Raw genomic sequence first — 26,734 nt, forward strand, 5'->3', positions numbered from 1 at the left:
TTTTCTATTTAAGTTTTAATTTATTTTTGATTAATTTTTTTTTGCTGTTCCTAAGAAACAAATCCAAAAAACAAAACACATTAAGAAGAAAAAGGCTTAAGTTCATTAACGAAGTGGGAAAACGACGAGACGACTATTTTGTTCAATAATAAAAGAAGAAACAACAAGTTTTATTTGCTGCAAGAAGACTGTACACATAGATGAATACATATATCATTTTTATTACTTTCGATTTTATTATTATTTTTCTAACACACATACTGCTCCCCTTCGAAGAATATTTTCTATTATTTAGGAAGGCCTTATTTTCAAAAGAGTTTTTGTGTTGAGCTAAGCAAGACTCACACTTTTTATAGTCAATTCCCCAGCATGAAAACCCAATAGGCAGCCTACTTAATCGTTACAATACATAGTAAGCCTGACCAAAAAAGTCAGTGGACGGCTGCCTCGCCCCAACAGATTTTATTTCTCCCGTAAAATACGAGTAAGGTTAAACCTACAAATTAAATCATGATTTACGGCATGCTTGTGACACTCTCGACGGCAATCTATACTACGGTGGCCACCCTTTGGCAGGTTCAACGTGAGTGTTGAAAAGTGGAAAGATGATTTGGTTCGAGCGTATGAGCTGTATGACTGTCTGATCTGATCCCACAGAGACCCTAATCAATTGGATGATGTCGTTTAGTCTTTTCATTTTGGGTCTGTTCTGCAAGCCGTATTTGATAGTTCCCCTGTTGGCAGCTGGGTTCTTCATGGTGCGCCGGATCTTGCTGCGGCGGGCAAAGCGGACCCAAGCCTGGGAATCGCCGGGTAACAACGAGTCTGGGTCGTCCAGGCATTACTCCATTAAAACCCCACCATCACGCGACACGGAGAGCTCCCTGCCCAATAGCGTCGGTGACACATCCCAGAAGTAGTCGAGCAACGGATAATCACACGATTCACACGGGTTTATAAAACATATAACATACGTCTGAAATACTACATACACATTCCATGAGAACACTCATACATGTGCACGGGTGTGGATGGATCCTAAGACTAAAGCAATTAAAAAATACTGCACTGTACCATCGTTTCATCCAAAAGAATACTAGGACTTGAGCAGAGTGGGGATGTCTACTTTGCGCAGAGCGTCTCTTGCTTTGAGGAGCATAGTATTGTGCGGCTGGCCAGTGAGGCCGGCCAAGTGATGCATATACCTGTCAATGTTGCCAACGCTCGGACCGGACGGTTCCAGCGGAGGCAATGGGACACCATTGAGGGCTGCAACCAGCTTCTGGCGCAGACCCTTTACGTACGCCTCCAGTCGCACATTCTCCTCCTTCAGTTCGGCTACCTCGCCCATCACCTTGGCATAGCCAACCTTGGTGTTGTCCACGTGCTGCTCCAGCACCGCATTTAAATGTACCACCTTAAATGTACGCTATAATTTAGAATTTAACCTTTTTGAAACAACCACAACAACACAACTATCAAACAAAACTATTTTCTATTTAAGTTTTAATTTATTTTTGATTAACTTTTTTTTGCTGTTCCCAAGAAACAAATCCAAACGAGGGGGAACGTTGTGAGTTGCTGCGGACACCGCAACTCTACAGTTATACCCGATACTAAATCAGTATGGCTCTCCTCCGGCAGACGCCGCTAATATTAAACGACACGACAAGGAGTGCGTGCGAGAGAGACAGAAAATCAGTCTGAGCGTGACGTCGGGTGCTGCGTAGCCAGTGCAAATTGATTTGTTCCTTTTGGCTATAAAAATGATCTGATCTGATCCAGATTCAGCAATCTGATAGATATGATCATTATCTATGATTCTGCGTTTTTAGTTTTCTCGTATCCTCAATATTGTGGATGCAACAGATTTTCGTCCTTTGTGGGGGCGGAAGGGGGTGGGGCGAAATTTTGAGATATACGTTTTATAGTGAGATCTAACAGGAGTGCGGATACCAAATTTGGTTACTCTAGCCTTAATAGTATCTGAGATTTGTGAATATCCCAGATTTTCATCCTTTGCGGGGGCGGAAGGGGGTGTGGCGAAATTTTGAAACAAACTCGTCTCGGTCCGATATATTAGGAGTGTGGATACCAAATTTGGTTGCTCCAGCTTTTATAGTCTCTGAGATCTAGGCGCTAATGTTTTACTCTAAGCAAAGCCGGCTATGCTACGTGTGTGTAAGAGAGAGACAGAGCGAGAAAGAATGAAATTGTTTTCTTGATTCTGGCTATAATCATTATTCGATCTGGTTCAGATTTTGCACTGTAGAAGATATGGTCATCTTCACCGATTCTGCGTTTTTGGTTTTATCGTATCTTTAAAAATGTGGATGCCACAGATTTTCGTCCTTTGTGGGGGCGGAAGTGGGCGGGGCGAAGTTTTGAAATATTTTTGTAGCAGTGACATATCACAGAAGTCTGGATCCAAAACATCGTTGCTCTAGCTCTTATAGTCTTTGAGCACTAGGCGCTGAAGGGGACGGACGGACGGACGGACGGACGGACAGACGGACAGACGGACGGACGGACGGACGGACGGACGGACGGACGGACAGACGGACAGACAGACAGGGCTCAATCGACTCGGCTATTGATGCTGATCAAGAATATATATACTTTATGGGGTCGGAAACGATTCCTTCTGGACGTTACACACATCCACTTTTACCACAAATCTAATATACCCCAATACTCATTTTGAGTATCGGGTATAAAAAGTGAGATAAAAAGGAAACAAACCGGAGCTTAGGGTGTGCAAAAATAAATACAATATACAATACAAATACAAATACAAATACAATACAATACAAATAAATACAAAAGCTAATCAAGACAATTCAAAAATACAAAAAAAACAAAAGTTTTTAAACAAAACCAACCAAACCAAAACACAAAGAAAGTGAAACTATCAGCTAAACCAAAGAAGGAAGACCCCAGAAGACCCACTTAAACAAAGAAATTTAAGAAGGAAGACCCGTTCGAAGACCTGTCAGCCAAATCAAGAAGGAAGACCCGTTCGAAGATCTGTCAGCCAAACTAAGAAGGACGACCCCTACCGGATAGTTCGTGAGCAAAAGTTGTATTAATAAATATATAAGTTCAATTAGGTTATATTAGATTATAAAAACAAACATATAAGAAAAATTTAAGGTGGATCAACTAACTTTAGATTTTGAAAAACTAAAAATGATTAACTCACAAACAAGGACCGATCTCACTGCAGATCTGGTAGCACTTCAAATTTCACAAGTACAGGAGCAAATAGTAAATTTAAAACAACAAATAGAAACTAAATCCGATCAGGTATCAGATTATCAGGCAGAAACAATAGACGAGACAATAAAAGATGACACCACATTAAAGGTAATAGAATCCCTACCAATTTTCAATGGTGGATTAAACCAATACGTAGGATGGAGGGAAGCTGCAGAAACTGCAGTGAAGTTATATAAGAAAGGAAGTAAGCAATATTATATTGCCTTAACAATTTTGAGAAACAAAATAACAGGACCAGCACATGACGCACTGACCAACCACGGGACAGTTTTAAATTTTGATGCCATACTTTCACGACTTGACTTTGTTTACAGTGACAAGAGACCAATTTACATAATAGAACAGGAGTTAAGCGTTCTCCGACAAGGGAACCTTTCAATAATAGATTTCTATAACGAGGTTAACAAGAAAATGACCTTGTTAATAAATAAGACAATAATGACTCACGGAAAGGACAGTGAAATCACGAAAGAATCAAATAAGAAAATTAGAGACAATGCCTTACGCATTTTTGTCACTGGCCTAAACGGCGGCATTGCTGAAATCCTATTTTCATTGAATCCCCCAGATTTACCGAATGCCTTGGCAAAGGTACAGGAATTGCAATCAAATAACATTCGGGCCCAATTCAGTGGCCCCAGAAATTCAGGGAATAATAACTACAATACATTAAGATTCAACCAACGACAACCAAGGACTAATAGTTCACCATTCGACCAAAAAAAGGATCTTCAGAGGAATAACATGTCATGGGGACAACCCTATTTCTTGGGTAATAGACAACAAAATCAGGCCCCAGAACCAATGGATGTAGACGAATCGATACAAATCAAGAACCGACAGAACAGCAATCAATTCAGGGGAAATAATAATAATAGAAATTATCGGGAGAATACTAACGGTTATTATAGGAGAAATAATAACAATTATAACCAAGCTCAGCATTTTAGGGCAAACGTAGTACCGAATAATCAGTCTAACGAAAATCAGGCGCAGAAACGAAAGCCAAACGAAATGTCGGAACAACCGGCTAATAAAGCAATGCGGATAAATAACATTGAGGAGGACCATTTTTTAGATCAGCCCCCGAAGTAGGTCTGCCCTACTTAAAAAGAGTAGATAAAAAAATAAACAGAGAATTAAAAGTTTTGATAGATACGGGAGCAACTTCCTGTTATATAAAAAAGGGAATTTACGAAAATAAAAAAGAATTATCAATTTATAAGAAAGTTGCTACAGTGAATGGGTTATCAATAATTAAATATTTCCATAATATAACTATTTTCAACACAAAACAAGTGTTTTATGAAATAGATGGAATGGAGGCAGATTTACTAATAGGATTTAACCTATTAAAGAAAATCGGAGCTGTTATTGATACAGGAAAGGGGACTTTAAGTTATAAAGACAATGAGGAGAAACTAATATATGACGAGGTCTTTTCTTTAAACCAATTATTCTTTATAGAAGGAAAAACCATCCTTCCGTTGAAGGAATATATAATAAAAAAATATTTTGAAGAAGAAAAAGAAATGAAAAGTGATTCAGTAAAGGTAGAAGGAAGTTTATATAGCTTGGGATCAAAAAATCCTGAGCACGCCGACGAAGAATTATCCGTCAATAGTTTGGGATTCAAATATCCTGAACCCGCCGTCGTTGAATTATCCGACATCCAAAGTTTTAATAGTTTGGGATTAAAATATCCTGAGCACGCCGTCGTTGAATTATCCGACACTAAAAGTTCGAATAGTTTGGGATTAAAGAATCCTGAACACGCCGTCGTTGAATTATCCGACAATGAAAAATTTAAAAGTTTGGGATGCAAAAATCCTGAACGCGCCGTCGTAGAAATATCCGACATTCAAAATTATGCAAATTCTGAATTGAAAAAAATGAAATTGTATAACACAATAACCTACAAAGAGGACAATTTAGAAAATCTCAGAGAGAAAATGGTATCTATCATCGAAGAAGACCATGCCAATATAAATTTACATTTACCGTTCAGAACGGATATAAAAGGAAAGATTAACACTGAACATGATAGACCGGTATATGGCAAGCAGTATCCATACGCTTATTCGGTTAACGATTTCGTTAATAACGAAATAAGTAAAATGTTAGATGAAGGTATAATCAGACCTAGTAAAAGCCCATATAATTCACCGGTAATAGTAGTACCAAAGAAGGGAGTAAATGAGGACGGAACTCCTAAACATAGATTAGTAATAGACTTTAAGAAACTTAATGAAAACACCATACCGGATAGATACCCTATGCAAGATCCTTCAGTAATCCTTGCCAATTTAGGTAAGGCAAAGTATTTCTCGGCCATTGATTTAGAGTCAGATTTCTATCAGATTTTAATGAGGGAATCAGATATTGAAAAAACATCTTTTTCCATAAATAACGGCAAATATGAATTTCTAAGAATGCCTATGGGATTGACGAACGCTCCCAGAATTTTCCAAAGGGCAATGGACGATATACTTAGAGAACAAGTTGGGAAAACTTGTCACGTCTATATGGACGATACAATAATATTTTCAAAAACTATAGAACAACATTATAAAGATCTAATTCATATAATACAGATATTGCAAAACGCTAACATGAAAATTTCCCTAGAAAAGTCTAAATTCTTTCAATTGGAAACCAAGTTTCTGGGATACATTGTTTCCCAAATTATCATTAAAACAGATCCAGAAAAAATCTCCAAAATACAAAACTATCCAATTCCTAAAAATATCAGAGAGCTACGTAGCTTCTTAGGACTAACAGGGTATTACAGAAAATTTGTCCGAAATTATGCTACAATTGCCAAACCATTAACAAAATATCTGAGTGGAGTAAATGGGAAAGTTTCACGAAGGGCATCCAAGCAAACATTAATACAGCTGGATGAACCAGCAATGGGAGCATTTAATAATTTAAAGGACAGTTTAATAGCACATATTGAATTAGTACAACCAGATTACAATAAAAAATTCACATTAACCACAGATGCATCGGACATAGCAATAGGTGCAGTTTTGTCGCAAGATGGGAATCCCATAACATTTATTTCTAAAACTTTAAGTAAAACCGAGCAATTATATGCTACTAATAAAAAGGAATTATTAGCTATTGTATGGGCATTAAAAAATTTGCGAAATTATTTATACGGAGTGAGTGGAATTGAAATACATACAGATCACCAACCTTTGTCCTTTGCAATGTCGCAAAAAAATCCAAATGTTGAAATGAAACGTTGGTATTACTTCATAGAAAGTTTCACACCAAAAATCATTTATAAGCCAGGCTCAACTAACGTAGTAGCGGACGCTTTATCTCGGATTAAAATAAATCATATGACAGATAGTGATGTCGACCAGACAGAATCAGAATCAGACATAAATACTCAGCATTCAGCAGAGAGTAGTTTTGAAAACGTCATTCAAGAGACTAGCAAGCCTCTAAACCAATTTAAACAGCAGCTACTATTAGCGCAAGGGAGATTCACAGTTCATGAGTTAGTAAGAGTTTATGAAAATACCCGACATATTATTGAATTTGATACGGTAGACAATCTGCTAATCATTTTAAAAGAATTTATTCAGCCTCACTTAACCACAGGAATACACTGCACTTTAGAAGATTTATACCTTATCCAAAATAAGCTAAAGGAAAACTTCATAAATAAATTTCTCTTCACGAGAAAGTTCCTCCAAGATGTAGTAAATTCAGAAGATAAAGCTATAATTATAGAAGAAACACATTGCAGAGCCCATAGAGGACTAGACGAAAATTACAAACAAATAACTAAGCTGTATTATTGGCCAAACCTGCACAAACAATTAAAAGAATATATAAAAAATTGTGAGATCTGTAACAAAAACAAATATCACAGACACCCTGTAAAAATTCCAATTGGGGAAGCTCCCATTCCAGCAAAAGAAGGAGATCAATTACACTTAGACATATACTATGCCCAAAACCTAACATTCATAACTTGTATAGATTCTTATTCCAAATACTTGGTGGTCAAGGAAATTCAAAGTAAATTAAACATTGAAAATAAGGTAATGGAAATTTTGCAACACTTTCCGTTAGCAACATCTTTAATGACTGACAACGAACCAAGCTTTACTTCAGCACAATTTAGATCATTCATACAAAGAAGTAACTTAACTATTTATTATGCTGATCCCAGACACAGCACCTCAAATGGTCAGGTAGAAAGGGTACATTCCACACTAACAGAAATAGCGCGGTGCATCAAGGATGAACTAAATCTAACAGATTATTCAGAAATAATAATAAGGGCGGCACTGAAATATAACCTGACGATACATTCAACGACCAATCAAATGCCATATGACATATTGTATAACAAAATAGAACACAAGCATAATCCAATATTACTTAAGGAAGCTCAGACCAAAATGCTTAAGCTACATAACACAGATAGAAGAAAAAAAGATTATAAAATAGGAGAAGTAGTTTATGAAAAGAAATTCGGGGAAAGAAATCAACTTCAATCCCGATACAAAAAGCAGGTAGTTAAGGAAAATCGACTGAATAAAATTATAATCAACAATAGAAACAGAATTATACATAAAGATAACATCAAATATTAAATATATTCATGACGACTTTTTGAAAATACAAAATAAAGTAAATGAATTAACTGAAAATAATAATAAACAATTTGTAATAAATTCCAAATTTCCAACACAAATAAATTTAAAGAAGACCTGTTTCACCAATTTACTTAATGGCTTTAAAGCCAACTGCACTAAAAAAAGGGAAAAAAACAAAGAAATAGACATCATTCAGGATGGTGCCATATTAGTTTCAGGCAAAAATATCGTAGACAATACTACTTTGTTAGGATCGTATCTCTTTATATTCAACAACACAATTGTAATAAATAATATAACCCACATAAATGTAAAGGACAGTGTATCAAGCAGTTAGCACTATCCCATCTAAATTAACATTTGAACTTAAGATACCATCGATAAGACCTAACCGATATAACCAGACTTAACCGATGTTTAAAAGACCTAACCGATAAGGGCTTATCGATGCGGGAGTCGGTTGTTGGAAGTAGAAGCAGAAAGTTGAACAAAAAGTCGGAAGAACAGACTCATTAATTGCACATCTTAAATCATACACTTTGTACGATACATTATTATTAATATTACATTTGGGGGCTCGTCCGCGTCGAATACAGAGCTCGGAGTGTGTGAAAAAGAAAAACAGAAGAAAGCAGAAGCTGATGCAAGAAGAGGATTGTTGAAAAGTTGTTAAAGTTGTTGTTTGTAGCTACATAAAGTTGTAAAGTTGTTGTTGGTGTCTATAAACATTAAGTTGAACAATCCAAATTCTGTGAGCCTAACAGTAGACACGGAGTTTAATAAAAGATCGGTCTTTTAATTCGGTTGAAAAATTGTGAAATTCATTGTCGCGCCGCAGCGTCGCCTTGTCCGTGCGCAGTACGTACGCAAGCAGAAAAAACACGCACAGACACGTTGTGTGTGATACACACTTATAAACAGAAAAGACAAGCACTCGTCGGGTACACAGACACAAGTCGAAAAGAGCCGCAAAATGATGCAAACACCGCCGCCGTTGCACTGGAAAGAGAGAGAGAAGGAAGAAGCTGTACCAGGAACGTCGCGCCCGAGTGCAAACGAGATGGAAGATTTAGAAAATGCAGAAAACAATAGTGATGACAAGATTGATCAAATGATAAAGTTGCTAAGTTTGAAACTGCTTTGCGATGAGCAACGAGAAATGAAGATCGCTCCAGATAATTTTACAAAAGTTGTGAGCGATTGTGATGGAAAATCGGTTCCCATAGAAAAATGGTTTGAGATATTCGAAAAAAATGCCGACGCATATGAGCTTACTGAAAAGCAAAAGTATGTGCAGGCCAGAGGAAAAATGACCGGTGCAGCTAAGCTTTTCCTTGAAGCTGAATGCGTGTGCACCTATGAGGAACTCAAGAACGTATTATTGGATGAATTCACATGTAGCTATAACAGTGCAGACATTCATAAGCTGCTGCAAGAAAGAAAGAGGAAGAGTAGTGAGTCGATGCACGAGTACTTGCTGCAGATGAGAAAAATAGCAGCAGTCGGACATGTTGAACACGCGGCTGTTATAAGCCATATTGTGAACGGTCTGGACATAAGAAACGAGTATAAGTATGCCATGTATCGCTGTAAGACCTTCAGGGCCTTGAAAGAAGAGTTCGATATCTATGATCGTTTGAACATATCGGAGAAGAAGGGCAATAACGAACAGCATAAAACGAGTTTCAAGCAGCAAAGTGGGCAAAGCGGTAAAAAAGAATATTGCAATAACTGTGGATCAGGAGAACACAAACGCAAAGACTGCAAAGCCCCGGCGAAGTGTTTTAAGTGCAATCAGAATGGTCACATTTCGCGTAACTGTCCTTATGAAGCTGATAAAGTTGATAAAGTTCGCGTCATTTTGGATCGCAGTCGCATGAAAAAAATTCAAATAAACGGCATTGTTGTTGACTGTCTTGTGGATACAGGGTCAGATGTAACCATAATCAAAGAGAGTATGTTGAAGACCATGCAAAACGTTAAACTTTTGAAGTGCACAACTATGTTGCGCGGTCTGGGTCAGATATCAACAAAGCCTGTTGGATACTTTAATGCAGAAGTTACCGTGGATAAGTTGCAGACCACACAGAAGTTTTTAGTAGTCCCCAGTAGCCAGATTGATTTCGACGCACTTTTGGGGCATGATTTCATTAAAAAGTTCCGTTTCGTCGCTGATATGCAAGGATACACGTTTTTGAAGCATGACGCAGATCCTGTGCCAACAGATGAGCATGCTCTTATATATAATGTAACTGAAGAGTCATCCTTTGTAGCTCCGCCGCAATATCGAAAAGACGTTGAACAGATGATAAGAAGCAGTTACCAAATGCCCACAGAAGTTGCAAAGCAGTCTCCAATCCAACTGAAGATAGTTCCCGACGTAGTAATCAAGCCGTTTCATCACTCACCGAGACGTTTATCAACAGACGAAGCCAGTGCCGTAAAGAAGCAAGTCGAAGAATGGATCGAGCAAGGAATCGTGCGCAAGTCGTCTTCAAATGTAGCGAGCAGAGTTGTCGTCGTGAAGAAAAAAGATGGTACACTTAGAGTTTGCGTAGACTACAGGAAGTTAAACAGCATGGTATTGCTGGACTGCTTCCCAGTCCCGATCATGGAGGAAGTCTTGGAAAAGCTGCAGTCGGCTAAGTGGTTTACCATAATGGACCTTGAAAACGGATTTTTCCATGTGCCTATGGAAGAGCAAAGCAAGTCGTATACGCCCTTTGTTACAAAGGAGGGATTATTCGAGTTTAATAAAGCGCCTTTCGGATTCAAGAACTCGCCAGCTGCGTTCATTCGGTTCGTAAGCTATATTTTTCAAGAATTAATCAACTCTGACATTATGCAGCTTTATATGGACGACATAATTGTTTACGCCGCGTCGCCCGAGGTATGCATGAGGAAGACAAAGTTGGTCCTGGAGACAGCTGCGCAGTTTGGCCTAAAGATCAAGTGGAAGAAATGTAGCTTCATGCAGCCACGCAATAGCTTTCTGGGCCATATCATTGAGGACGGGAGAATCTGGCCCGGCAAAGAGAAGACAGCAGCTGTCAGTCGGTTTGCTACGCCCAAAGACATTAAAGCAGTTCAAGCATTTCTGGGACTCACAGGCTTTTTCAGAAAGTTCATCCCTGGCTATGCACAAGTTGCCCGGCCGCTCACGAATCTACTCAGGAAGGAAGCAGTTTTCAACATTGGCGAAGCAGAGCAACAATCGCTACAAACCTTAAAGAATCTGCTTGTAATCGCACCTGTATTACATTTATACTCACGAGAAGCGCCAACGGAACTCTACACGGATGCATCCAAAGAAGGTTTCGGAGCAGTTTTGTTGCAGCAGTTTGATGGCAATTTCCACCCGATTTACTATGGGAGTAAAAAGACTACACAAGCCGAGTCCAAACGTCACAGTTACTATTTGGAGGTCAAAGCTGCATACCTCGCACTCAAGAAGTTTCGTCACTACCTGTTGGGGATCAAATTTGATCTTGCCACTGACTGTGCGGCGTTTAAGCAGACAACAACGAAAGTAGATATACCCAGAGAAGTTTCCCAGTGGATTCTGTATATGGAGGACTTTACATTCAAAGCAGTACACCGCCCAGGGGACAGAATGAGACACGTGGATTGTCTCAGTCGTTTTCCGCAGACATGCATGTTCGTGACGACGGAGCTAACAGCTCGGATAAAGAAAGCACAGCAGGATGACGATTTCATCAAAGCCACAGTTGAGATCCTGAAGCAGCACCCATATCAAGACTACAAGCTTAAAGGAGGCCTTCTCTTCAAATCTGTAAATGGCAATGACGTTTTGGGGGTTCCAAGGCTGATGGAAAGGGAAATCATTCAAGGATCGCATGAAGTTGGTCATTTCTCCACAGCGAAGACAATGCACTCAGTTCAGCAGCAATACTGGATTCCGCACCTTGAACGGAAAGTAAATAAGTTGATTACTAATTGTATCAGTTGTATAATTTTCAGCAAAAAGTTGGGCAAACAAGAAGGCTATCTTCATTGCATTGACAAGGGTGACACACCACTATACACGCTGCACGTTGATCATTTGGGACCAATGGATGCGACAGCCAAGCAATACAAGTACATTTTTGCTGTGGTAGATGCATTCTCCAAGTTTGTGTGGCTGTTCCACTAAGTCAACAGGTCACGAAGAAGTTGTGAAGAGGCTGAGAGATTGGTCATTTGTGTTTGGTTTTCCCAAGCGCATAGTCAGCGACAGAGGAGCAGCGTTTACATCCAACGCATTCAGCGAGTTTCTCAACGAGAACAAAGTCGAACATGTGTGTACAACGACAGGTGTGGCGAGAGGCAACGGTCAGATTGAGCGGGTCAACCGTTCAATTTTGGGTATCGTCGCAAAGCTCTCAGCTCAGGAGTCAACGAAGTGGTACAAGCATGTGCCACAGGTCCAGATGGCGATTAATTTGCATGTGCAGTCTACGTTGAAGTCGTCGCCATTCGAGGTCATGTTTGGGACAAAGATGCACAGACAAGCTGAATGTCGACTATTGGAGGTGCTCAACGAGGAGTTGGTTACGCAGTTTAACAACGAGCGCCAAGAACTGCGTGACCAAGCGAAACAAAACATTCAGAAGGCGCAAGAGGTGTACAAGCGCTATTATGATAAAAAACGACGACCTGAGCACGGCTACAGACTAGGAGACATGGTCGCGATCAAGAGGACGCAGTTCGTCGCAGGACGCAAGTTGGCCAGCGAGTATCTAGGCCCATATGAAGTCACCAAGGTAAAGCGGAACGGTCGCTACGACGTCAGAAAGGTTGGTCAAGTCGAGGGGCCAAATATCGCAGCAACGAGCAGTGACAATATGAAGCTATGGCGTTTTGTCTCAGAGAACGATGATATATTATCATCTGGGACAGATGAAGATGAGCAGGAGGGCCGAATGTAAAGGACAGTGTATCAAGCAGTTAGCACTATCCCATCTAAATTAACATTTGAACTTAAGATACCATCGATAAGACCTATCCGATATAACCAGACTTAACCGATGTTTAAAAGACCTAACCGATAAGGGGTTATCGATACGGGAGTCGGTTGTTGGAAGTAGAAGCAGAAAGTTGAACAAAAAGTCGGAAGAACAGACTCATTAATTGCACATCTTAAATCATACACTTCGTACTCTTTTTCGAAAAACACTATTAATAAACGATACATTATTATTAATCTTACATAAATGATAAGGGTAAAATTCTAAGATATATATCGCATCATAGATATAGCGATTTTGAATTAGTTGATTATATACAATCGAATGATAAGCAATTTTCTTTTGATAATGTTAATATTTTAAATCCCCTTATAACATTAGGTAATACGGCCTTACCATTAACAACATTATTCTTAATCATTTTGATATTGATAATGTTATTTTACTTCGGCTATAAATTAACCAAATTTGTACTTATTAAATCAATAAGAATACCGTCAGAAGAAATAGTGGAAAGCAACATTCAAATACTGTCAGAAGAAATTAGAGCTCTATCAGAACTTCAAAATGTATCGGGACGAAACATTTAAGAATGGGGGAGTTAACGTACCCAATTCTATTGAGCTCTTATACGAGTTGTAAACAATCTTTGGCTTTCCAAAACGAAAACAATTTCAATCTTGGGCCTCCGCCTAATTGATTTCTAAGATGTACAATCTCAAGAGCTCCCGCCGCAATCCCAATCTTTGACACTCGCCTAAATGGAAAACCAATGTTTGCCCACACCCGGCTTCTCATAAACAATCTCACTCCCGGCTTTCTGCAGATCCTGCACTTTAGGCATTTTACAGTTCTCTCTTTGGATGACGAAATCCAATACTCGGGATGGCGAAATCAATTGAAATGTTTATAGAAAAACTATTCCCGAAAGGGATCAACGATGCAAAGATCAGAAAGTTCAAGTCAGTCTTGATCCAGAAGCGACACCGCAAAGTCGAGCTAAAAATTAAGATCGCGCAAACCCTTTGCCCGGAATCCTTTGTGACCCTCTACTTAAATCTATATCAGTGAAGTTAGAAGTAAAATAAAAACTTTTTAAAAACACAATCCGCTACCGCAGTTATTTAATTTGTATGTACACATCGCAACGCAATCCAAGCGGCTGGCAACAAACATAAAGGCATATTCTTTCAATTATTTTTGTGGTTTATTCCGTGCATGCTCAACGTTCCATAGTTTGTTGGTTTTATAAGGAAATAAAATAACAAATCACTGCGCCTCCTTATTTAACTAATTATACTACCAACAAAATTACGATCCATACATACTGCACATACATATGTATGTATTTATCTTACATATCTATACGTACGCATTTTAAATTAGCATATTCTTGCACATCTATATAATATACATATTGTATATAAAACGGTTATCCACCGTTTTACCCGTTGTTTGACATCTCTTCAACCCAAGCCGCGGTACATAGCACTTACAGCCATACATACACACATACAAGCAGCAGCAGCGGTGCATTCTTTTCGTTTTTCTTTTCGCTTTCGCTTCTCCACCGTTTTCCTGCGTTGTAGTTGTTGGGAGAATATTTTTCGGTGCCGCGCTTGACTGTAACGGAACGCCAAGTGACGCGCTACCCTGCATTTCGAGAGTATATTGCTTTCAACCGTAGTTCAATCGTAGTATTTATATCTATATATTCCGGCCACGGTGTACTATTTCCATAATTTAAATACTCGCAATAAATTCCACCAAAACCACATATCCACGATCCATCAGCAAAACATGCCCACTGTTGAGAAGAAATCTCGCAAGAAGTTTAAGCGGGTGAGTTCGCTGAGTTTGACCCATCCACCCAGCTCCAACGGCTCAGCCACTACGCCCACATCTTCCCGTCCGGCCCCAGCTGAGTGAGGTCCGACCACGTCCAGGGCTCACGCACCACATGCCTTCGAGGATTTGTTGCTCCCCTTGGGAGTCCCTCGCACGGCTCCTAGCACTATGGCCGCCAGTTCCGCACAGTCTAAGTTTGCCTTGGCCGCAAGCAGACTGACCCGCTTCGACCAGAAGCTCAGCGCTCCAGATGCTAGCACACCAACCCGCTCGCTCTCCCAAGTCCATCGAGAACAACTCCGAAGCCTGTGGGCAAAGGTGGACGCGGAGTTCGCGGCCTGTTCGGTGACGATGGCGGAAGAGGATCCAGAGGGTGTAGCTTATGTCCAAGAGATGTACGATAACTGCTACGCGGTCTACGCGCAATGCCTGGCCGAACTGAACGATCAGCTCGAGCCCCGACTGTCCCTCACACGCCGCAACTGGCCGTTCAAGTGCCGACTTCCGCCGGTTGCCGCCTCCCTCCATATGACACTGAAGTTTTCAGTGGGGACTACCAGCAGTGGCCCACGTTCCGAGACCTGTTCACCGCCATCTACATAGAAAACCCAAGGTTGGCTCCAGTGGAAAAACTGTTCCACCTCAACAAAAAGACCAGCGGTGAAGCCCACGACATAGTGGCACAGGCTCCACTTACGAACGAGGGTTTCGCGTCCGCATGGAACACCTTCCGTGAGCGTTTCCAAAACAAGAGGCTGATACTCAAGGCCCAGCTGAAGATCCTTTTCAGTCTGCCCCAAATCCGTACCGAGTCAGCAGCAGCGCTCAAAGAGCTCCAGAGGGCCGTCCACAAGTGCCTCACGACACTCACCCATTCCGAGGTCTCCACAGACAGCGTTTTCGCTGACGGAGCTTTAGTGTACCTCATTTCCGCTAAGCTGCCAAAGACGACCTTAGAGCTTTGGGAGCAATCCGTGACGCACAAGTCCGAAATTCCCACCTGGCACGCCATGGACAAGTTCCTGGCGGAGCGGTACCTGTCTCTCGAAGTGACCGAGGACGACCATCCAGGCATGGAGACTCAGGCCCACTCCAGGGCGAGCATACGCACTGCAGACAATTCAAGAAGCAATCCGTTTCGGTCTCAAGGAAGTCCTTATCCTAGGAGTGCCCACTCGTTCGAGACCACAGTGAATCAAACGAGGAGCACGTGTGATCTCTGCTCCAAAGAGTATCATCCAATCCGGTTATGCCCTTACTTCCTTCAAATGCCCGCTGGCGCTCGCTCCGACTACATTAAGCAAAAGCAGCTTTGTTTGAACTGCTTTGCAAGGGGCCACCAGATACGAGCATGCCAAAGCGCCCACAATTGCATAATTTGTGGAGACCGGCACCATACGCTTCTGCACCGTACGCACTGCAGACAATTCGAGAAGCAATCCGTTTCGGTCTCAAGGAAGTCCTTATCCTAGAAGTGCCCACTCGTTCGAGACCACAGTGAATCAAACGAGGAGCACGTGTGATCTCTGCTCCAAAGAGTATCATCCAATCCGGTTATGCCCTTACTTCCTTCAAATGCCCGCTGGCGCTCGCTCCGACTACATTAAGCAAAAGCAGCTTTGTTTGAACTGCTTTGCAAGGGGCCACCAGATACGAGCATGCCATACGACCGGCACCATACGCTTCTGCACCGTAGCAATCCAGCAAACTCCAGCGAGGCGATTTCCACAACGGCACAAAATTCCTCAGCGTGGCCCGAGCTACATCTACGAGTACCAAGCGTACAAAATCCAAGTTCGTCCGAAGCCCAGCCAAACGTTCAGTCATATTTCGCCTCCGGCACGAGTGCTGTCCTCCTAGGCACGGCCATCGTTAATATTTGCCACCTGGGAAAAACTTTCCACGCCCGCGCTCTGATCGACTCTGGCTCAGAGGCGACGTTCATTACAGAACGTCTTGTGGACATGATCAAATTGCCATTCCAACGTATCCAGGCACAGGTCTCCGGCCTAAATAATGCCGTATCCGCTCAGTAAAAGAAGCTCTGCAGTTTTTCCATCCGTTCTCCGACTAAGCCGGGCTTACAACTAAATGCCACAGCCTACGTTATTCCGGAATTGGCCGCGAATATTCCATCGCATCCGATCTCGCAAGGGTTCTTGAGAGACCTGCCGAACCTCTCATGGGCGGATCCGACCTTCTATGAGAGTTCACAAATAGATATCCTGATTGGAGCGGATATCCTTCCGTCCATTCAGTTAAGTGGCTCACTGACCAACATCTGTGGCTCTCTCCTCGGGCAGGAGACCATTTTCGGCTGGGTACTCACAGGTCCAGTGCCTCAGGTGATGAATCAAATCTCATCGTTCTCGAGTCAAATTTCCAGACGACCTATCACACAGGTAGAAGACTCGGGGGCTTTTTACGACAGCAATTTCCTTCCAGCTCCCTCCGCAGAAGTTCTCGAACGGTCTCCTGACCGACGGAAATATTTCCAAAATATGCACTGTATGAAAGCTCTACGCTCCGGTCCGAATTCAAGCCTGAACTCGAAGGTGAATCCGTCCTTAGATCAACATAGACTCACCAGACTATGTAACCGGGCGGCAATTTCCAATGTCTTAAATGTGCCTCTCACCCGTTCCAAGATGTGTCTTCGACGCCTTTATTTCAATTTAGTTCTCCGCACCCAGATATGGCCCCACGTCCCCGCGCCAACCGCACCAGGGAGAACCGACGTGCTCGGGAAATTGGCTCCTACCGTTGCCGAATCTGCCAAGGAGTCCATCCGCTACGGACCTACCACCAATTTCTTCTCCTGAGCCCCGAAGAGAAACTCCGAGCTGTCCTTATCAACCAGTATTGCGGGAACTGCCTGGCTCACCAACACTCCGGCAAAAACAACCACACGCTACTCCACGTACCCACGTCTCGTCGTCCGGCCCGCTCAGCCTCGGGAGCATCGTCGCCATCTAAATCGAACCATGCAAAACGCCGCCCTCGTCGTCCAGCCCGCTCAGCCGCGACTGTACCGTCGCCATCTACATCGGCTCACGACGAACGACACACTCGTCTCCCCGCGAGCTGCCCCGTCGTAGGAACCACGGCGCCATCCACAGATTCCTCAAGAGCAACCCCCGTTTTGCGCATCCTCACGCCTATCCGACCGTGGAGCGACACTGAGTCGACGTCCTTGTCAAGTCCAGAGCGCCTTTTTTGGGATGAATCGGGTCCGGGGCGTACGCCCAGCCATAGGCCACCCCATTATACTTTGCAATCCTGCAAGGGGGGGGAGGATGTTCAGGCCAGCCGTAAACAATTTCCGCGCACTGTGCCAACTCCGTGCGCCCCGGTCCCAACTCGCTCTCGCGCGCTCGGAGGGGCGCTCGGATCCACAATCCACGATCCACACGGCGCTCACGGCAGAAAAAGCACCATAAGGCATGGAGTTGAGCAGTTACGATTTCACCCCCGCTTCAGACGGCCGATCTACTGCGCGACCGTCCAACCAAATACACACACATAATTATATATATACCACTAAACATAACGGTTTTCATTTCTTATGACGGCTACAGCAATTGCGTTGTGGGAGAGTTGAGCTTCGATCCGCCCCACTACAAACAATTACTTTCGATTTTATTATTATTTTTTTTTATAACACACATACTGCTCCCCTTCGAAGAATATTTTCTATTATTTAGGAAGGCCTTATTTTCAAAAGAATTTTTGTGTTGAGCTAAGCAAGACTCACACTTTTTATAGGCAATTCCCCAGCATGAAAACCCAATAGGCAGCCTACTTAATCGTTACAATACATAGTAAGCCTGACCAAACAGGTTTTATTTCTCCCGTAATATACGAGTAAGGTGAAACCTACAAATTAAATCATGATTGTGACACTCTCGACGGCAATCTACACTACGGTGGCCACCCTTTGGCAGGTTCAACGTGAGTGTAGAAAGTGGAAAGATGATTTGGTTCGAGCGTATGAGCTGTATGACTGTCTGATCTCATCCCACAGAGACCCTAATCAATTAAATGATGTCGTTTAGTCTTTTCATTTTGGGTCTGTTCTGCAAGCCGTATTTGATAGTTCCCCTGTTGGCAGCTGGGTTCTTCATGGTGCGCCGGATCTTGCTGCGGCGGGCAAAGCGGTCCCAAGCCTGAAAATCGCCGGGTAACAACGAGTTTGGGTCGTCCAGGCATTACTCCATTAAAACCCCACCATCACGCGACACGGAGAGCTCCCTGCCCAATAGCGTCGGTGACACATCCCAGAAGTAGTCGAGCAACGGATAATCACACGATTCACACGGGTTTATAAAACATATAACATACGTCAGAAATACTACATACACATTCCATGAGAACACTCATACATGTGCACGGGTGTGGATGGATCCTAAGACTAAAGCAATTAAAAAATACTGCACTGTACCATCGTTTCATCCAAAAGAATACTAGGACTTGAGCAGAGTGGGGATGTCTACTTTGCGCAGAGCGTCTCTTGCTTTGAGGAGCATAGTATTGTGCGGCTGGCCAGTGAGGCCGGCCAAGTGATGCATATACCTGTCAATGTTGCCAACGGTCGGACCGTACGGTTCCAGCGGAGGCAATGGGACACCATTGAGGGCTGCAACCAGCTTCTGGCGCAGACCCTTCACGTACGCCTCCAGTCGCACATTCTCCTCCTTCAGTTCGGCCACCTCGCCCATCACCTTGGCATAGCCAACCTTGGTGTTGTCCACGTGCTGCTCCAGCACCGCATTCAAATGTACCACCTTAAATGTACGCTATAATTTAGAATTTAACCTTTTTGAAACAACCACAACAACACAACTATCAAACAAAACTATTTTCTATTTAAGTTTTAATTTATTTTTGATTAACTTTTTTTTGCTGTTCCTAAGAAACAAATCCAAAAAACAAAACACATTAAGAAGAAAAAGGCTTAAGTTCATTAACGAAGAAGTAAAACGACGAGACGACCATTTTGTTCAATAATAAAAGAAGAAACAACAAGTTTTATTTGCTGCAAGAAGACTGTACACATAGATGAATACATATATCATTTTTATTACTTTCGATTTTATTATTATTTTTCTAACACACATACTGCTCCCCTTCGAAGAATATTTTCTATTATTTAGGAAGGCCTTATTTTCAAAAGAATTTTTGTGTTGAGCTAAGCAAGACTCACACTTTTTATAGTCAATTCCCCAGCATGAAAACCCAATAGGCAGCCTACTTAATCGTTACAATACATAGTAAGCCTGACCAAAAAAGTCAGTGGACGGCTGCCTCGCCCCAACAGATTTTATTTCTCCCTTAAAATACGAGTAAGGTGAAACCTACAAATTATATCATGATTTACGGCATGCTGGTGACACTCTCGACGGCAATCTATACTACGGTGGCCACCCTTTGGCAGGTTCAACCTGAGTGTAGAAAGTGGAAAGATGATTTGGTTCGAGCGTATGAGCTGTATGACTGTCTGATCTGATCCCACAGAGACCCTAATCAATTGGATGATGTCGTTTAGTCTTTTCATTTTGGGTCTGTTCTGCAAGCCGTATTTGATAGTTCCCCTGTTGGCAGCTGGGTTCTTCATGGTGCGCCGGATCTTGCTGCGGCGGGCAAAGCGGACCCAAGCCTGGAAATCGCCGGGTAACAACGAGTCTGGGTCGTCCAGGCATTACTCCATTAAAACCCCACCATCACGCGACACGGAGAGCTCCCTGCCCAATAGCGTCGGTGACACATCCCAGAAGTAGTCGAGCAACGGATAATCACACGATTCACACGGGTTTATAAAACATATAACATACGTCTGAAATACTACATACACATTCCATGAGAACACTCATACATGTGCACGGGGGTGGATGGATCCTAAGACTAAAGCAATTAAAAAATACTGCACTGTACCATCGTTTCATCCAAAAGAATACTAGGACTTGAGCAGAGTGGGGATGTCTACTTTGCGCAGAGCGTCTCTTGCTTTGAGGAGCATAGTATTGTGCGGCTGGCTAGTGAGGCTGGCCAAGTGATGCATATACCTGTCAATGTTGCCAACGCTCGGACCGGACGGTTCCAGCGGAGGCAATGGGACACCATTGAGGGCTGCAACCAGCTTCTGGCGCAGACCCTTCACGTACGCCTCCAGTCGCACATTCTCCTCCTTCAGTTCGGCCACCTCGCCCATTACCTTGGCATAGCCAACCTTGGTGTTGTCCACGTGCTGCTCCAGCACCGCATTTAAATGTACCACCTTAAATGTACGCTATAATTTAGAATTTAACCTTTTTGAAACAACCACAACAACACAACTATCAAACAAAACTATTTTCTATTTAAGTTTTAATTTATTTTTGATTAACTTTTTTTTGCTGTTCCTAAGAAACAAATCCAAAAAACAAAACACATTAAGAAGAAAAAGGCTTAAGTTCATTAACGAAGAAGTAAAACGACGAGACAACCATTTTGTTCAATAATAAAAGAAGAAACAACAAGTTTTATTTGCTGCAAGAAGACTGTACACATAGATGAATACATATATCATTTTTATTACTTTCGATTTTATTATTATTTTTCTAACACACATACTGCTCCCCTTCGAAGAATATTTTCTATTATTTAGGAAGGCCTTATTTTCAAAAGAATTTTTGTGTTGAGCTAAGCAAGACTCACACTTTTTATAGTCAATTCCCCAGCATGAAAACCCAATAGGCAGCCTACTTAATCGTTACAATACATAGTAAGCCTGACCAAAAAAGTCAGTGGACGGCTGCCTCGCCCCAACAGATTTTATTTCTCCCGTAATAAGGTGAAACCTACAAATTAAATCATGATTTACGGCATGCTGGTGACACTCTCGACGGCAATCTATACTACGGTGGCCACCCTTTGGCAGGTTCAACGTGAGTGTAGAAAGTGGAAAGATGATTTGGTTCGAGCGTATGAGCTGTATGACTGTCTGATCTCATCCCACAGAGACCCTAATCAATTGGATGATGTCGTTTAGTCTTTTCATTTTGGGTCTGTTCTGCAAGCCGTATTTGATAGTTACCCTGTTGGCAGCTGGGTTCTTCATGGTGCGCCGGATCTTGCTGCGGCGGGCAAAGCGGACCCAAGCCTGGAAATCGCCGGGTAACAACGAGTCTGGGTCGTCCAGGCATTACTCCATTAAAACCCCACCATCACGCGACACGGAGAGCTCCCTGCCCAATAACGTCGGTGACACATCCCAGAATTAGTCGAGCAACGGATAATCTCACGATTCACACGGGCTTATAAAACATATAACATACGTCTGAAATACTACATACACATTCCATGAGAACACTCATACATGTGCACGGGTGTGGATGGATCCTAAGACTAAAGCAATAAAAAATACTGCACTGTACCATCGTTTCATCCAAAAGAATACTAGGACTTGAGCAGAGTGGGGATGTCTACTTTGCGCAGAGCGTCTCTTGCTTTGAGGAGCATAGTATAGTGCGGCTAGCCAGTGAGGCCGGCCAAGTGATGCATATACCTGTCAAGGTTGCCAACGCTCGGACCGGACGGTTCCAGCGGAGGCAATGGGACACCATTGAGGGCTGCAACCAGCTTCTGGCGCAGACCCTTCACGTACGCCTCCAGTCGCACATTCTCCTCCTTCACTTCGGCCACCTCGCCCATCACCTTGGCATAGCTAACCTTGGTGTTGTCCACGTGCTGCTCCAGCACCGCATTTAAATGTACCACCTTAAATGTACGCTATAATTTAGAATTTAACCTTTTTGAAACAATCACAACAACTGTAATGTCTCCTCTTCCAGGCTGAGGTAAGCTCAGTCCTGTTTAGGGGTCTTCCTACAAGAAATTTGTAGTTCGCAGGAACTCCGAAAGGGGGGGTCGGCTCGTCTTACTGGGCGGACGTGAGGGTCGAGAAGAAAGGCGCGGAGCGAGGCACACCCGCGTGGGTCGAGAGAGAGGCGGACGCAGGGCGAGGCACACCTGCGTGGGTCGGGAAAGAGGGGTCACAGGGCGAGTCACACCTGTGGGGGTCGAGAGAGGGGCGCAGGGCGTGTCACACCTGCGTAATGGTGAGGGGGGGGGGGGGGGGGTTTTCGAGGATTGATCGGGGGTTAGTGGAGGTGAGTGTGGCTCGCTGGCGAGTAGTTGTTGGTGACCGGGGAGTGGTTTGGATCCCCAAAAATGACTTACACGGGGTTGGTTCTCGTTACAATAATGATTTATTTGCTTGCTAGTTACACAGGTAATTTGTTACATTGAATATTTTCTTTTGTCGTTTCGTCACGTTCCCGGAAGGATTCTTAACTAGTTGTCACGCGGGACAACGTCTATACTCGGCCCGGGTCTCCGCGTAAGTGAAGTCTGCTCGGCGCTTGCGCGCTCGGGAAAACTTCGCTGCCGCCGATCTCTAACTTATCAGTATCTACGTGTCTTCGTCTTCGTCGGCTTCGGATTGGCTGCCGCTTCGCGGAGCGTCCCGAAGCCGCGAAGGGAAGGGGCGGGGGTTCTTATCGGCTAGTCTGTGCTTCGGGAGCTTAAGTTTAGAGGGGGGGGGAATGTGTTGGCCCGGTGGGGAGTTGTCACCGGCTAACGGTTCGTGTCTCGGGAGCTTATTGCTAAACGCGGGGTAATGTGTTGGTGTGGGGGGCGTTCTTACCGGCTAATTGTCAGTGCTTCGTGAACTTTTCGTTAGAGGTGGGGGCAATGTGTTGGTACGAGAATGTGGGATTGGCTGTCGTGAAACGGTAGGCGAAACGATATGGGGAATGAGTTTCTTTATTGGTGGTACATTAATTGGATGCATTCTCTGTTCTTAAGGCTAAGTAACGACATATTTAAGGGAAACTGGAGATATAAAAAGGGGAAAAATGAGGCGGTGACGATCCCGCGATGTAGCGCGCTGTGACGAACCTTCCTAAGGTTCGTTACACCCTCCCCTTTCTTCCGGGAGGAGGTCGACGCAGACAGGCGCGGCCCGGGATCGCTTGTGGACCCGGTAGCACTGATCCCAGGACCAGCTTCGGAAACGGAGCCTCTCCGCTTCCAGCAGCCGCTGGTGTATCTCCTCGATGAGGCCCGCCGGTAGGGCCCGGCCTGGGACGTTCACCTGCCAATCTGCCGGCGCGATTACCCACTGGGTGGGCTGGTTCAGCTCTTCGATCAGGGAAAAGTCCGCTGGACTTTGCCCCTCCCGCGTAGATTCGTCTTGAAGAAATCGTAGTATTTCATCCAAGTCGCAGTCCACCAGCAACTCGTCTTGTCCTTCCCACTCCCCAGTTTGGGGGGTCGGCGCCGTCTCCTCCGCAACGGGTTGTTTTACCCTCCGTAGGGTCATGGTGGGGTACCCGCTGTCCGGCCCCGTTTCCCACTGCTCCTCCGGTTCGGTCAGCTCCGCTTGTCGAACCGGAGCGGCGTTTCCCTCTTCTGTAGCCCCGGTGGGCCATTCAGTGGGAGGGCCTTGCGCTGTCTTCGCGTGGGGCGCTTCGACGTGCGGGGGCGTGGTCGCCGCTGACTCTTCTGGAGGATTGGGGCATCGGGGAGGATCCGATGCGGGCGTTGGCGGTCGCGCTTCGGCGTGCGGGGGGCTTGCCCTGGCTGGGGCGGCCGGTTCGGAGCGGTAGTCGATTGGTTCCGCGGCTTCTCGGAATGCCCTGAAGAACGCGTTGACATTCCGGCCGGGAGGGACAAAGACGTCTACGGACATCTGGTGGTTACGCGTGACGCGCAACCCCCATGGCGTGACCGTGTGGTGAAAGGTCTCTGTTTCGGCTATGAATTGCCGACCGTAGGGTTCCTCCTCTTCGCTCTCCCGTCGTCGTAGTACGCGTTGTATGGTTTCGGTATGTAACGCTCCGGCCCCCTCTCGGGGCGTAAATGCCACGGCCGGTTCGGGGATCGCGGCGCTGGTGATAACCGGCATCTTCAAACTCCTGTTCGAACATCGGCGCGTATGATGGCGTCTCTGGTTCCGGGAAGCTGTGCTGGCTAGAACCGGCATCTTCGAACTCCTCTTCGAATGACGGTGACCCTGGCTCCGGGGAGCAGGGCGCGGCTCGTCGTTTATGCGGCGGCGGCGACCACAGGTTCTCTCGACGGAACCCGGATGGTCGGCGGGAGAACAGCGGGGGGCTGTCTCGGGGACCCTCGTGGTCGGCTGCCCCTGCCTCGTCGGCGTCTAGCTCCATATCTGCGTACATGTCCCCATCGGAGGTGTGGGGTTCTTCGGCTACTCCTGGCTTCGGGGCGGCTTCCTCGTCCGCCTTGGCAGCGGACTCCGGTTCCTCGGCGTCGGAGAAATCCGTGAGGTCTACGACTTCGGGTGACTCTGCTGATGCAGCGGCTCTCTGGTGCGCCTTAACTGGGGTGTTCTCGGTGGCGTTCATGGCTGGTTCTTCGGTGCGTAGAGTTCGGGGAGGGGGAGAGTGTCTATTTTCTATTTAATCTACTTTAATCTTCTTAATTCTAGGGCCTCCCAGGGGTCGTGACGAAAACTTACATTGTTTTGGTTCTGGTATAGTAGGGTTTTATCAAAATCGCCTTGCTCGCTCGGCGTTCGGAATCTGACTTATTTCTTGTATTTCTAACGTCATGCATTTCCCTCCGCTGACAGCGCGACTCACGGGAGCCGGCGTCAGCGGGCTTGCAATTCTGTAATCTAAGCTATGGTAAATGGATCCGTGAAACGATTATGGACGTTTGGGGCATGGGTTTATGAATGTGTGTAATGAGTGTAATGCATGAATCTGCCGAATTGACATTTATATATTTTTTTTCGTTCTTTCTTTATTTTATTTTATATATATTCCTTTTTTTTTGATATTTTATTTTCGTCGTCTTTTTCCTTCGTAACTTTCGTTTTACGGGCAGCGCAGCTATGCGTCGCACGCGGGCTCCGATCGGATTTCGGGCGCCGATGGGCCAGGTGTAGGGCCAGCTCTTATCGCTGGGCTCGGCCGGCCTCTGGGCATGTATCGCCGCGGGAAGGCTCTGCCGGGGGCGACAGTACCGTGCGCCGTCTCTGTTGTTCTGGCCGGTTCGACATTGGCCGGGGGGTAACGGGGGGCGGCCTCCACGTCTCGTGCTGTATGCTCGTTCCGAAGGCCTTGGGATTTGAGGCGGCGGTATAGCACCCAGATGATGGCGCAGAGAGGGATGGCGACGACGAGGGTGAACAAATAGGAGGCGGCGCTCCTTATCGTCACCGTCTCGTTCAGGTCGTCGATGTAGTTTGAATTTTGTAGGCTTAACTCCCGTAGGAACGGCAAGCTTAGCTTTTCCTTGTGTGCCGTTACGTTTATTCGAGTCATCGCCGGTACCACCGCCTTTCTTTTGTAGTCGCCGAGGTGATTCACGTACCAGGTCCCGTTAAACGAGACCCGGTGGGAATACGTAACTAGGTACGATCCCGAGATTGCTTGGGTGGTCCCCGCCTCATCTACAACGGTGAACCTTGCGTCGTTGACGATGATGGTGCCGTGGTCCACCACGACGATCGGATCCAAGTGACCGGGCGAAGTCGCGCAGTGCGCCCGCGGACCCGGTCACCATCTGCTGAGCGCAGGTGATCCCCTCGCGTTCTCTGCAAAACGTAGCGCCGATGGTGGCTTCGCAATCCCCGATGCTGAGGGTTTGGGGCCCGCATTCTGCCACGATGTCTCCCTCGCTGAAATCCAGTATCTTGTTCTGATGTTGGACCGGGAAAATAAGCATTTTCCTACAGACCAGCTTCGGTTGGGGAAACTTGATGAGAAAGTGGAATAGGTCTGCGCTCTGGAAAACGCTAATGTTTGACACTTCTAGTAGCTCCACGAGGCTGATGTTAGTGAGGTGCTGCTCGCCCAATTCCTTAATGTCAGCGCCGTCCAGAAGGGCGGGGCTGATCACGTTGATCTTGGCAAGGGTTAAGGCCAGGATGAGGTCTTCCAGATCCGTTATAATGATCCTGTTCCGGGCTATTATGGCTTCGGCCCGGTCGGCGTTGTCCTCCTTGGC

At 44.7% G+C, this 26,734-nt stretch overlaps 4 protein-coding genes across 6 annotated transcripts; 3 read left to right on the forward strand and 1 right to left on the reverse strand.

Annotated features, from left to right (window-relative positions):
* The first annotated feature begins 310 nt into the window (after positions 1-310).
* LOC117194173 lies at positions 311-22,109 on the forward strand. Its single transcript, XM_033398833.1, has 3 exons — positions 311-489; positions 21,546-21,639; positions 21,713-22,109. The coding sequence occupies exons 2-3, from the start codon at positions 21,567-21,569 to the stop codon at positions 21,973-21,975; spliced, it is 336 nt and encodes a 111-aa protein (XP_033254724.1). The 5' UTR covers positions 311-489; positions 21,546-21,566; the 3' UTR covers positions 21,976-22,109.
* On the forward strand, positions 496-1,073 carry LOC117194171. The gene is made up of 2 exons (XM_033398830.1): positions 496-583; positions 658-1,073. The coding sequence occupies exons 1-2, from the start codon at positions 511-513 to the stop codon at positions 918-920; spliced, it is 336 nt and encodes a 111-aa protein (XP_033254721.1). The 5' UTR covers positions 496-510; the 3' UTR covers positions 921-1,073.
* Positions 18,607-21,265, forward strand: LOC117193819. The gene is made up of 2 exons (XM_033398530.1): positions 18,607-18,667; positions 20,231-21,265. The coding sequence occupies exons 1-2, from the start codon at positions 18,607-18,609 to the stop codon at positions 20,491-20,493; spliced, it is 324 nt and encodes a 107-aa protein (XP_033254421.1). The 3' UTR covers positions 20,494-21,265.
* A 1,327-nt stretch (positions 22,110-23,436) lies between the features above and the next one.
* LOC117194164 lies at positions 23,437-25,472 on the reverse strand. 3 transcript variants are annotated; one of them, XM_033398820.1, is made up of 2 exons: positions 25,239-25,472; positions 23,437-25,133 (listed from the first exon to the last, which is right to left on the reverse strand). In XM_033398820.1, the coding sequence occupies exon 2, from the start codon at positions 25,123-25,125 to the stop codon at positions 24,454-24,456; it is 672 nt and encodes a 223-aa protein (XP_033254711.1). In that variant the 5' UTR covers positions 25,126-25,133; positions 25,239-25,472; the 3' UTR covers positions 23,437-24,453. The 3 variants fall into 3 exon arrangements, with proteins under 3 accessions (XP_033254711.1, XP_033254709.1, XP_033254710.1); XM_033398818.1 differs by having other exon boundaries at positions 23,437-25,168; XM_033398819.1 differs by having other exon boundaries at positions 23,437-25,175.
* Positions 25,473-26,734: the final 1,262 nt, after the last annotated feature.

The sequence above is a fragment of the Drosophila miranda genome (assembly GCF_003369915.1).
Source record: "Drosophila miranda strain MSH22 chromosome Y unlocalized genomic scaffold, D.miranda_PacBio2.1 Contig_Y2_pilon, whole genome shotgun sequence".
Classification (NCBI taxonomy): Eukaryota; Metazoa; Arthropoda; class Insecta; order Diptera; family Drosophilidae; genus Drosophila; species Drosophila miranda.